The sequence below is a fragment of the Hordeum vulgare genome, chromosome 7H, assembly GCF_904849725.1.
Source record: "Hordeum vulgare subsp. vulgare chromosome 7H, MorexV3_pseudomolecules_assembly, whole genome shotgun sequence".
In the NCBI taxonomy this organism is placed as follows: domain Eukaryota; kingdom Viridiplantae; phylum Streptophyta; class Magnoliopsida; order Poales; family Poaceae; genus Hordeum; species Hordeum vulgare.
The window spans coordinates 429,342,310-429,353,842 of NC_058524.1; the positions used below are offsets into that span (position 1 = coordinate 429,342,310).

At 47.7% G+C, this 11,533-nt stretch overlaps 1 protein-coding gene and 1 long non-coding RNA gene across 4 annotated transcripts; one reads left to right on the forward strand and one right to left on the reverse strand.

Moving 5' to 3' along the window:
• The first annotated feature begins 2,205 nt into the window (after positions 1-2,205).
• On the forward strand, positions 2,206-10,920 carry LOC123407296 (acyl transferase 4-like). 3 transcript variants are annotated; one of them, XM_045100401.1, is made up of 2 exons: positions 2,206-3,575; positions 10,832-10,920. In XM_045100401.1, the coding sequence occupies exons 1-2, from the start codon at positions 2,431-2,433 to the stop codon at positions 10,836-10,838; spliced, it is 1,152 nt and encodes a 383-aa protein (XP_044956336.1). In that variant the 5' UTR covers positions 2,206-2,430; the 3' UTR covers positions 10,839-10,920. The 3 variants fall into 3 exon arrangements, with proteins under 3 accessions (XP_044956336.1, XP_044956335.1, XP_044956334.1); XM_045100400.1 differs by lacking the exon at positions 10,832-10,920 and adding an exon at positions 8,240-8,689; XM_045100399.1 differs by lacking the exon at positions 10,832-10,920 and having other exon boundaries at positions 2,206-3,851.
• On the reverse strand, positions 5,554-8,214 carry LOC123407297. Its single transcript, XR_006612581.1, has 4 exons — positions 7,481-8,214; positions 7,303-7,372; positions 6,758-6,856; positions 5,554-6,460 (listed from the first exon to the last, which is right to left on the reverse strand). It is a non-coding gene; the product is annotated as an uncharacterized LOC123407297 (long non-coding RNA).
• Positions 10,921-11,533: the final 613 nt, after the last annotated feature.

Genomic DNA, 11,533 nt, shown 5'->3' on the forward strand with positions numbered 1-11,533 from the left:
GAAGACATGCGTCGATTAGGGTCTGAGAATATGTTGCGATCTCGTGTGTTCCCTTGTCTCCGGTCACGTGCAACGAGGGAAGGGGGTCTTGAGTCCTTCTAAGCATGCTCAAAAGTCTATATCGGTATTATTGAGCTTAATATGCTAGCTATTTCAAAACCAACAGTCGACAAAAAGGAATATATGTATGACATTTAGGGTATTCGTCGGCGACTCTTAGGCGAAGAGTGCAAACCCGTTGAAAATAAAGTTCCTCACATCCTTCTCTTGCTGGAAGGGTATCTTAGCAAGTAGAGCAACTAAGCCAGATATGTCTTGTCATCATAGGTTTGATCTTATGAAATTTGAATTTATTTCCTCGCAGATGTGTTAATGTGGATAAGATAAGCTTGTGCTACCATCTGATGCTTCTTTTTGTTGGTATGATCGTTTGGAGCCTTCGATTGCTTCTCTGGTATTTTAGTGAAGTTTTTGTTGTTCTACTTTTATGAGATCATCCATCCCGATTACATTCAATGCTCACCATGTTCCATATTCTCAGATGAGCGACCCGATTGCAGTGCGAGATTTTTGTTGTAGTTTTTTCCTTTTTAAATATATTTTTTATAGAAATTTTAATACGAACTACGTACGGAATAAAATGAATGAATTTACTCCCTTCGTCTCAAAATAAGTGTCTCAACTTTATACTGACTCTAGTACAAAGATGTATTAAGTTAAGACACTTATTTAAGAACGGAGGGAGTATATTTCAAAATATATCTATATACAATCTTATACAGTTCACATTGAAATTAGCTTAAATTTAGGAATTAGAGGGAGCAGTTCTTAATCAACTGAGGTAATCTGTAATTTTTTGGATTTATGATCCAGATCAATTGTACTCCCTCCGTCACAGACTATAAGACATGCACGTGTACCTAGGTTGTCAATTTGACTTATATAAAATATATTATTTAACATAAAAATTATATTATTAGAAAATAGAACATCTAAAATTTCTAATGATATATTTTTTTGTAATATATGTCTCTTTTTAAGTTGGTCAAATTAATGAACTAGAGACTTATAAACTGAAACGGAAGGAGTATCTACAACGGTTGTCGAGTTTGGATAAGGCTACCCATGATTGCTAAGATTTCCTTTTTTCCTTTCAAATAATAGTTTTCCTTTTTACCGACGTGGATTGTACCGCTGGCCAAGTGGACACATGGCCATCCTTCCGTACCGCTGGTTCTTCCCCCTTCTCCTGTATCCATCCAAGGAGAGCGACGGAGTATATATTGACCTCACCGGCTCGCCGCAAAGCTAACAACCACTCCAACCTCCAAGTCCTGCCCACCAAAGCAAACGCCTCGCCATCTTCCGTTCCAATCCACGCATCCAAGTCGTACGCCGGCGCGCCCAGCCGGGTGGATCTCCGAGCTAGCGGCATTGCTGGGACTTAGATGCGAGACGCCGTCCTGCTCCGGTGCGACGCTACCATTACCATGGTCGGCCACGCCGCCGGTTCCACCTCTTACGGCAGCAGCAGCGTCAGGAACGTTGCCGGAGGGTACTTTCCGGCTCCGACAGCGACCGCCAAGCAACGACGCGCGCCGGTGCCGTCGGGGAACGGCGGGAAGAGCGACGGGGGAGGGTACTTCGGGGCCGAGGCGGCGGTTGTGCTGGCGCTGATGACGGCGGCGCTGCTGGTGCTGCCGCTGCTGCTGCCCCCGCTGCCGCCGCCGCCGCCGCTGTTCCTGCTCGTGCCCGTCGCCATCCTGGCCGTGCTCCTCCTCCTCGTGCTCCTGCCCTCCGACGCCAGGGCCCTCCGCGTCGCGCCATCCTACTTGTAGCCAGCCAGTGCAGCAGTTATATCAAATCGTGCGCTCGCCATCGTCGTCCCCGGCGCCGTGCACATGTAATTACCTAAGCTGGCGCGGATGCGGAGTTGTTTCTGTCTTCGTTTCTTTTCTTTTTCGAGACTAATTGATGGAGAGGATTTTGCTCGGACTAATTAACTGCTTGCTGGAAAAAAGTGTCTCCGGAAGAGTAGAGTTGTAGCACTATGTTGTACTAGTCGTAGTAACCTCTGAATTTTAACCAAAAGATAGTCATGACCGTCTCTGAATTCTGATGTGGTCTTCGTCGAGGGAAGAAGGAAAAACAAAGACATCTGACTGATGCTGAAATTCTTGTGAAACGTCAGGCTTTATCCAAAGCGATGCTTCATTGCGTTCCACTTGTGGGGAGGGGACGCCATTAGAGGTCACCAGGCAGGAAAGATGTGGATTAACGCTTGAGTCCATGGACAAGTAGCCAAACAATGTTACTCTTCCGAAAATTCAAAGATGCGACGTCGAGCGGACAAATTTCTCTGTCCCCGCTTGCCTCACCGCGGCCGCCAACGACCACATTTTGCAGCACTATCTCACTATCGAGTTCCATATGTCCAACTCCAGTATGACCAGCACGCCCACCATTGCCAGGTCGCCGCCGGAGCTCATCGCGCCGGCGGTGCCCACCCCCGGTGGCACCCTCCCTCTCTCCTCCATTGACAGGACCGCCGGCGGCGCCGGCTTGGTTAATCTCATCCAGGTCTTCCCCCCTCCCTCGTTCACCACCGCCCGCAAGAGCCAGGACGCCGCGGCGGCCCTGGTCGCTATGCGCGACGGGCTCGCGAGGACTCTTGTACCGTACTACCCGGTGGCCGGCCGCGTCGCCCCGAGTGGCCTTGCAGTGAACTGCACCGGCGAGGGCGTCTGGTTCGTGGATGCCGCCGCGAGCTGCACGCTTGCCGACGTGGACGGCCTCGACTCCAGCCCGCTGCTCATCCCCGGGGAGCTCCTCCTCCCGCGCCCTGCCCCCGGTCAGAAGCTCGACGGCCTCATCCTCATGGTCCAGGCGACGAGGTTCACCTGCGGTGGTTTCGCCGTCGGGATCAGCTTCAGCCACGCGGTGTTCGACGGCCAGGGCGCTGCGCAGTTCCTCACGGCGGTGGGGGAGCTAGCGCGGGGGCTCCAGGTGCCGTCAGTGACTCCGGTGTGGCACCGCGACGCGGTCCCGGACCCTCCCAGCCCGCCGCCGCCTCAGCTCACGGAGTTCAGGTTGGTGGCCCAGGTGGCCGACATATCGGCGGAGAGCATCGCGCGCGTCAAGGACGAGTTCAACCAGGCTGCTGCGACATCGACGGGGGAGGTTTGCTCCACCTTTGACGCGGTGACGGCCGTGGTGTTCAAGTGCCGAGCGCTGGCACTGGCGTCCGCGCCCCCTGACGACTCTGATGTTCGGATCGCCTTCGCCGCCGGCACGCGGCACCTGCTTCGCGGCGTGCTGCCGGCGGTGGAGGGCTACTACGGCAACTGCGTTTACCTGGCGTGCGTCACTAGGGCGGGCAAGGCCGTCCGGGAGGCGTCACTGGCGGAGCTCGTCGGCGCGGTACGGGAGGCGAAGGAGGCGGTCCCCGCGCGGTTCGCTGGCTGGATGCGCGGCGTCGATCACTACGACGTGCCCCTGGACTACAGCACGGTGACGGTGTCAGACTGGAGCCGCGTCGGCTTCCACGAGGTGGACTACGGCTTCGGCGCGCCAGGGTACGTGTTCCCGCTCAACGACCACGTCAACTTCGTCGCGTCGCTCAACTATATCAGGCCGCCGGCGGCCAGGCGTGGGGGCATCCGGGTAGTGCTCCGCTGCGTCGAGGAGCTTCATGCCGCCGCGTTCGCCGTCGAGCTCGCCAAGTTGGCCTAGATGCGACGCATTGATGGTTCCCATTTCCACGACGCACGCATGCTTCCTATTTCTTGGCCATGTCCACGTTTTACGCGTCCTTTGGGAGCGCAAAATGACGATTTTCCCCCTCCGATTTATATTATAAAACAACAACCAACCATACAATCAGCTCATTAAAGCCGGAACACAAACAAATTTAAAGGAAAAAAGAAAGAAACAGAAGAAAGAAAAATGCTGACGTCGACAGCTCAACAAAGCGAAGACGGCCGACAACCGTTGTACGCTCCGGAGAAGTACCACCGCATGCCAAGCACTCCGAAGCCTCGCGTACCAAGCAACACCTTCAGAAAGGAAAGCGGCGACAACGACGCTGCCGTCCGAACAAGTCGTAGAGTTTCCCCGGTACGCGGATGGCAGTGAGGAAGGTGTATCACCGACACCCCTAAGGAAGGTTCGGCGACGCCCACGGACGCAGCCGCGCTGGTAGCGGGCGAGCCGCCTGGGATTCCTCCCGCCCCGAAACCACCACCGTCACCCCGGACAAACGAAAGTGCACCGCCCCCACCAGTCTGTGCCACCACGGTCACCACACCAACTTCATCGTGTCACTAAGGCCACCAACACGAGACCTGGAGGGAGGACGAGGAGATACCGGGCTCGAAGCAACCACAACGCAGCCGACCGGGGGGGACAACCTCCACCGCCGCGCGGAGCCGACCTGACGTAGCGATAGGGACTTGCGAGGCCAACATAGGCCCGTACGGACCCCAACGGGTCCGGACAGTCCCATCAGCCGCAGCAAGCCGGCCGCGGGAGCCATCACCACCACAGCCACAACTGCCTTGCCGCACCACCAGGGAGTCGCGTCGCCGCGACCCAAACCGTCGGCCTGCGCCAGCCGAGATGGGGCCCAAAAGGGCCCAGATGCGAGTCGAGCGGGTTCCGCCGCCCAGTCACACACCGCGTTGCCCCGACCAACGGCCGCGCCGCCGCGTCAAGGGCGCCCATGGCCTCCGGGATCTCCGCTGCCAAGCCACACCACCGTGGCCGAGCAGCACCAACGCCGTCAGAGGGCCCCACTCCCCGAACACATGAGCGAGGAAAAGCCGGCCCGCCGCTGCCAGCGCCGCACGGGAAGGGGTCGACGGACCAATCTGACGATGGCGAAGGGAGGGGAGGAGGAGGGGGAGCTGTAGGAGTGGGGAGGCCGGGGTCCGCTCGTCGCCCGCAGGGGGCGAGCAGAGCGAACGGGGGCGAGCCATTATTACCAAATTCCGAAGTTGGGAGTGCAAAATAAAGGGGTTTCCTGAATTTATGAGGAATTACCAAAATGAGTACATTGCTGAAGAACATCAATAGTGCATCACGACACCACGACACTCAAATTAACGTCAAACAATGTGTCGTTATAGGTCACCTAAGGCGACACATTTAGTGTCGGCAAAGACCTTTGTTGACAGAAAAGAACTGTCCCCTATAGTATTGTCAGGAAAGGTCTTTGCCGACAGACAAACTTACTCCGACAGATAGTATGACGGTGTTGGTGAGATCTATGGCGACAGGCGTTTCTATATCGACAGACAACTCTATACCGACGGTTGATCTGACACTGTCCAAGGCCGACAGATTCTATGACACCATATTTACGTCGACAGTTTATGTGATACAACATGTGCCGACAAAAAGTGCGACGACCAATACTTCTACCAACACATTTGTTGCCAGGGTTCTACATTTCAGTACAATTGCAAATAAAATATATTTTAACATTAAATCGCATTCATAATGTTTAATTCATGTTCACTACACAGTGCATATACAAACTATTGCACTCTTCTATTCTTCACAAGATGTCATTCATCCATACATTCATTCAACATATATACAAATTCATTTGTTTTCTTTGCTCAAGTTAGCTACAACCATCGAGGAAATACATAAGTTGATATATAAGACAAGTTGCACAATTTGATGGTAAGATCCTAAGAGAACAAATGTTTGATCACTTGACTACTACAAAATATTATGAAACAAACCAAGTTTTCAATCGCCATGCCAACATCAACTTCCGTATCAACAAAAGGTGTCAACCATGCTATTTTCTGCCATTGTTCTCTGCAAAATAATTTACTGCCTTGTTGGATAAAAGCACCAAATAGTCATAAAAGAGGGAAGAACTGTACACACTCTATAGAGTAAAAAATATATCATGGCATGTCACCTTTGAAGAAACCAATGAAGCTCTATTGCCAGGTATAATAACAAATAACAACAGGAGAAGAACTAATGTTTGAAGCAATAAGGGACATACTTGGTCTAGCTTAATGTAAAGTATCCAGTAGTTTCTGCATAAGGCATAACAAATATGGATGTAAGCTGGCACATATGCGAGCGTATAAAACATAAACATGCCAAATTATTTTATGATGTAAATAAGTAGCGTGTGATCCGAAATATATACCAGTATATGTTAGCAATGCAAATAATATAGTTTTCAGAATCTAAAAAGCACGCAGACGAGGACAGAAAGACCGGGATACACATACGGGGGCAAAGGATACAACATTTTCCAAAACAGCCATACGGGGATACAACGCGTATATATATATAATAAAATAATAATATGACATATAATATAGTGTCAAGACAAAAGTTAATGAGAAAGATATCACAATAGAGAATATTGTCCTATTTGGTGTCTCTTTTATCAAGTGCGATTGGTCCTCGTCCTCCCATGCCATGGTACCTAACAACAAGGAGTACAAGCAGCAAGCATTCATCAATTGTTGTCCATGTTCAATACCAGCACAAGCATTCAACTAGCAACTAGAAACTAGCAAACATGTAGCAACATGCAACAAATAGTAGGTCAGCGGCAGCAGTAGGCCAGCAACATAAGCATTCAAAGAGCGGCATGACTACTATAAGCATTCAAAGACCATCAAGCACAACATCCAACAACTTTATGGAAGAGATCGGAATAAAAGAGATGAAGAAGTCCAGGAGAGATTGCTGTATTTAGGAATTTGGGAGGGTTACCTACCATTGGTAGGAGAGGTCATTGCTTGCCCGTCCAAGGGTAGTAGTCACCGGTCAAGTATATGATAATAATACAATGTCATTCTTGACATGACTGGTGACCCTATTTTGGATGGTTAAATATGTAAATAGCAAGCAAACATAAAAGGAACAAGGAAAGTATCAATGCATTGTTTATTTTGCAATATCATGGCTGAATAAAGATATTAATTTTTGGACAACAAGCTTGAGGTGGTTGCTGCTCTTAAATTGCCCAGTAAGAAAATACAAGTAAATGCTCTCTCAGAAGCTTAAGATGTACATTACAACTTCTATTTGGAGACTAACTCGAAATTCAACATGTATCAAACAGAATATGGTTCCTTTTCATTGATAGAGAATGCTTTGATTTCACTATCATTTGCAAACATGTGCTCTCCTTTGTAGTCATATTTTACATGCTTATGTATCTACAATTTTTACACAATTATCTATCAAAAGCATGCAAAAAAAGACAAAAGAAAAAATATGAACAAAGTCCCATACAATCCAAGATATCACGTGACTTACTAAAGCACAACCTTCATAGGATTATGATTTAAGACAACCAGAACCTTGTGGGAGCGGTAATTCTTCATGCCTAGGAAGAAGTTGCGTCATCAGAAGTGTCCAACTCCACAGTCACAATGAATTACTTGTTAATGAAACAACATGCGCGGTTGACAAAGAAGCTTGACCCAAAACTTACGAGTACACAAAATTAGGAGATGGCTGCATTATTTATGTGCACATGGTGGAGAGCTACACAAATTCAGTAGTTAGACAAGGTGGAACAAATGATCTGCACTGTGTGAGAGTCTTCTCATGGGTTGAACCGTTTTACTATAATTGTCCAGCTATGTGTAGATGGTGTGTGATGTAATGAGACAAGGGAACACACTGTTAGTTATTCCCCATTTGTCAACACTTATTATTGTATCATAGTGCCCTTGATTTTTGGCCTACCCGTACTGATCATCGTAACTGAATATTGAAGTCCATAGATATTTTAAACATACTTATCTATTCTCCTGTTCTTCAACGTAAGATATCTATATTTTCCTTTCGCGCACACTAGCATAGCGACAGATTAATTAAATTGACCTGCATTATTTAGTGGCTACCAATCAAACTGTCAATATATAAATTCCATCGCGGAGAATAAACAAGAGAAGGAAGTCAAGCACATGGATCCAGCCCACCATTCAAATACCCTACAATCGCGGTGACCTTGCCATGGAGCTCGTCTCGTCTTGCTAACTGCTCGCATCAATCCACTTCTAGTAGGGATGAGAGACATCGATGATGATGTGGGCATATTATTATTATCATTTTCAAAACATTAGGAACTATCATTATTAGAGATCAATGTTCATCAACTATTATTATTTCTAGTAGGGATGAACATATATATAATGTATATTACCATTTAATGAAATAAACAAGTATTCATCTTGCTGTATTGCAGGGAGAGAGATGCACACCTATGATGTAGCCACAGGATACTGAAGACCATCCGCCGCTGCGTAGACGGGGTCCATGCGGACGTCCTGCTCATGACCTATCACGAGCATAACTACAATGGAAAGATGGTATGCTCGTGGGACGACCACCATCGGATCAACCTCGAAGTACCCTTAGCATGCCCCATGCAGCATCGACATCCTCGCTGACCCCCTGCTCCGAAGGGGCCATTCAATCAGGCCACTAGCCGGCCTTGAGGCCTACATGATGGCAAGCACCCGTGGAAGGTTCGAGGGCATTGTCCGGGTGCGCCGTCGTCGCACACAAGGACCTCACATTCTTTTCCTATTTCTGTCATCTTTTGCCCTACAGATGACACATAATAGAACATGATTTTAGACAATAGTGGAGGCAAATCACTAAACTTTATATGAATCAAAATTCACATGTGAAACTATCGATTAGACAAGTGGTCCAAGTCGTTTCTTTGTACACTCGCGAACTAGGTCACCACCATGAACCAGGCCGCATGTGCGCACCTACACTGGCACATGCGCTCCCTTCCAGTCCGTACAAGCCTAAGCCGTTCCTAAACAACCCCAAAATTATCCAAACTCAAACAAGCCGACATAAACTTGTTCAAACTAGATAGATCTAATGGGAAATCGCAGGTTTGGAGGAGAAAATTTTGAGAATCAACGATGAAGCTTACCTGGTAGGTCGCCTCGACTGTAGAGTACCTCCTCTCGAAGGCCATGGCGACAGGAGGCGAATCTAGGCCGGAGACATGGTCGCGCGAGGCAGAAGAGTTGCTGGCTCAAGGCTGGTCAGGGCTGGAGGTCGTGGTCGCTCGAGGTAGGTTGGAGACTCGGGCGGTGGCGACGCAAGGCAACTCGAGGACGGCACATACGACGACGCAACCAACTCGGCTAACAAGGCAACGGCATGTGTCTTTGTTTCGCTGAGGGTATATGTGGTGTGAGTGGGAGAGGATATGGGAGATTGGCGGAGCACGGAGTCCTAGCGAAAAATTTGTTGGCGGGTGGTGCCACACGCGCGTGGTTGGAAATTAGTGGGTCAGCTACGAAAAACGTGGACACTTTTTACATCACAAACACTTACCGACACACGATCTAATGGTAAAGAAACCTATGTCGACACATTGTACGTCCACAAACCATTATGCAATGCCGACAGATAAATTGTCAGAAGTATAGAGTAACATCAGTAATCAGTGTGTCGGTATAGTTTGTGACAAAAAGAATGTCAGCGATGCACACTTTTGCTGACAGATGCATGTTGCCCTTGTCGTGTCATGGTGTAGTGCATATATACAACACGATTTGCAGTTTGTCAACTTTGTAACAATTTGGTTGCAATTAAACTAAGCATCACATATTTGGGTATCTAGAGACAAGAGCTATCTAGGGCGTGTTTGGTTCCCGCATTAGGCCGAACCACATCGAGCTGGGCCAAAAATATTATGGTTAGTTGCATGTGGGGTGCGCTGGCTCGCATCAACACGAACCTTAAAACAACACAGAGCCTGCTTTGCTGGAAACTCTCGAATTGGTAGTTTCTGAAAGTGCTAGTTGTCGACTAGAGGGGAGGGGAGGGGGAGGGTGAATAGGCAATTGTTATGAAAAACTTCAAACAGTAAATGTGTTCGAAGTAAGGGGAAACGAATGAGGATGAGATAGGGATAACACTCAAAGATCTAGGCAGGGCATGCTGAGTGATGAAGACATTCAAACAACTAAATCGTAGTCATCATACAAACAAAAGCATATCGATTATAAATTAGAGCACTACAAAGACAAATGCAGATTGGATGAATGTATTTGATGAAAGTCTTCACACACAAGCAATGACTTCATAGTGCATAATTGTAAGTAAGGAGTGGAAGGATAGAACCAGCTACTTGATGAAGACTCACGATTTGTTGGACCAGTTTCAGTTGCTGTGACAACTGTACGTAGGGAGGATGAGATTCAAACTGAGAAAACCTCATCTTCACCTTGTTCCCGTTGAGCCAAGGTCACTTAGACCTCTCCCAATCACTCAAGTAAATCTTCGGGGTAGACTTTGGAAACCCGTACAAATTCGATCATGTGGCGATCCACAATGATTCTTGGATGTTGTAGACCATGACGCCTAACCGTCTGAAAGATCACAGTCTTCAAGTGTAACAAGTCTTCTGTTCACTCAGAATAGAATAACTCCCGTAATGCTCAAACACTCTGGCTCTAGGTGTTTTGTTTATCCTTGCAAGATAGCTCCCTCTCAATGTCTACGAGCTGGGTTGCTCCAAAATGAAAATAACTGTATCTAACTCTGAATAATCACCAACTTATGGTGGACGGGGTTGGCTATTTATAGCCAATCAACAACCCGACACGATACGACCAAAACTGATGAGGAATCAATATCACCGTTACACCCACAACCCCTGTCGCTATACATAGTGGACCAATCACTAGAGCTCGTGCATGCCAGTTGAATTACCAAGTACTTTCGTTTCATGGAAATCCTTCTAATGTTCATGGACTTATGATGCTGCCTAAATTAGATACTTTTGTTTTATTTATGAATGAAGGACCTAGCATGGACAATAAGGATGCCCATTGGAGCGGGATTAAGCATGGAGAAGAAGGTGCACACTGGAGAAAGAACAATGGAGTTTCTAGTGGTAATTTTCGCACTTTAAAGCCATCATAAGGAGAGTATAAAGGCTTGGATGAAATATACAAGATGCCACTTCATAAATTTCGTCCATAGGCTACTATTGGTGTCGCATCACCTTATTTTTGGGCCAGGTCCAAGGGGTCACGAAATTCCCCTCTATCCCACCATATATAAATCCCTCAGGGCGCCATTTACACTTGGGTTTTGTTTAGATTACAAGTTTGCCATAGCTGCAACTTGGGCGTCCTTCGTTTGTGTTCTACGATGAGACCAACACGTCACATAACCCCACTTTCATCAACAATGCTTTCTTCTTACATTCAAAATATCCTTATTGCAATTTCAGTTTCTTGCTTGTTCTTCGTTTGCGTGCAGGAAACAGACCCTTGTGGTTAGATTGATTGTGTTCCAGTGTGGTCAATAACCTCTTGGATTTGGTTTAGCAATTGCTAAGGCGCAACTTCCTCACACTTTCGTAGTCGTATCATCAAAGTGTACTCCACCATATACGATAGTCACATCTCATCGAAAGACGGGGACACCGTCACCTCTACCAAGTGGTATCACATTTCGAGGTTGCTCGGTAAGATTTTACTAGTTTTTCATAGTTTAG

Bases quoted from the DNA above. Each gene is read 5' to 3' on its own strand.
- LOC123407296 (XM_045100399.1), top strand. From the start codon at position 2,431: ATGTCCAACTCCAGTATGACCAGCACGCCCACCATTGCCAGGTCGCCG.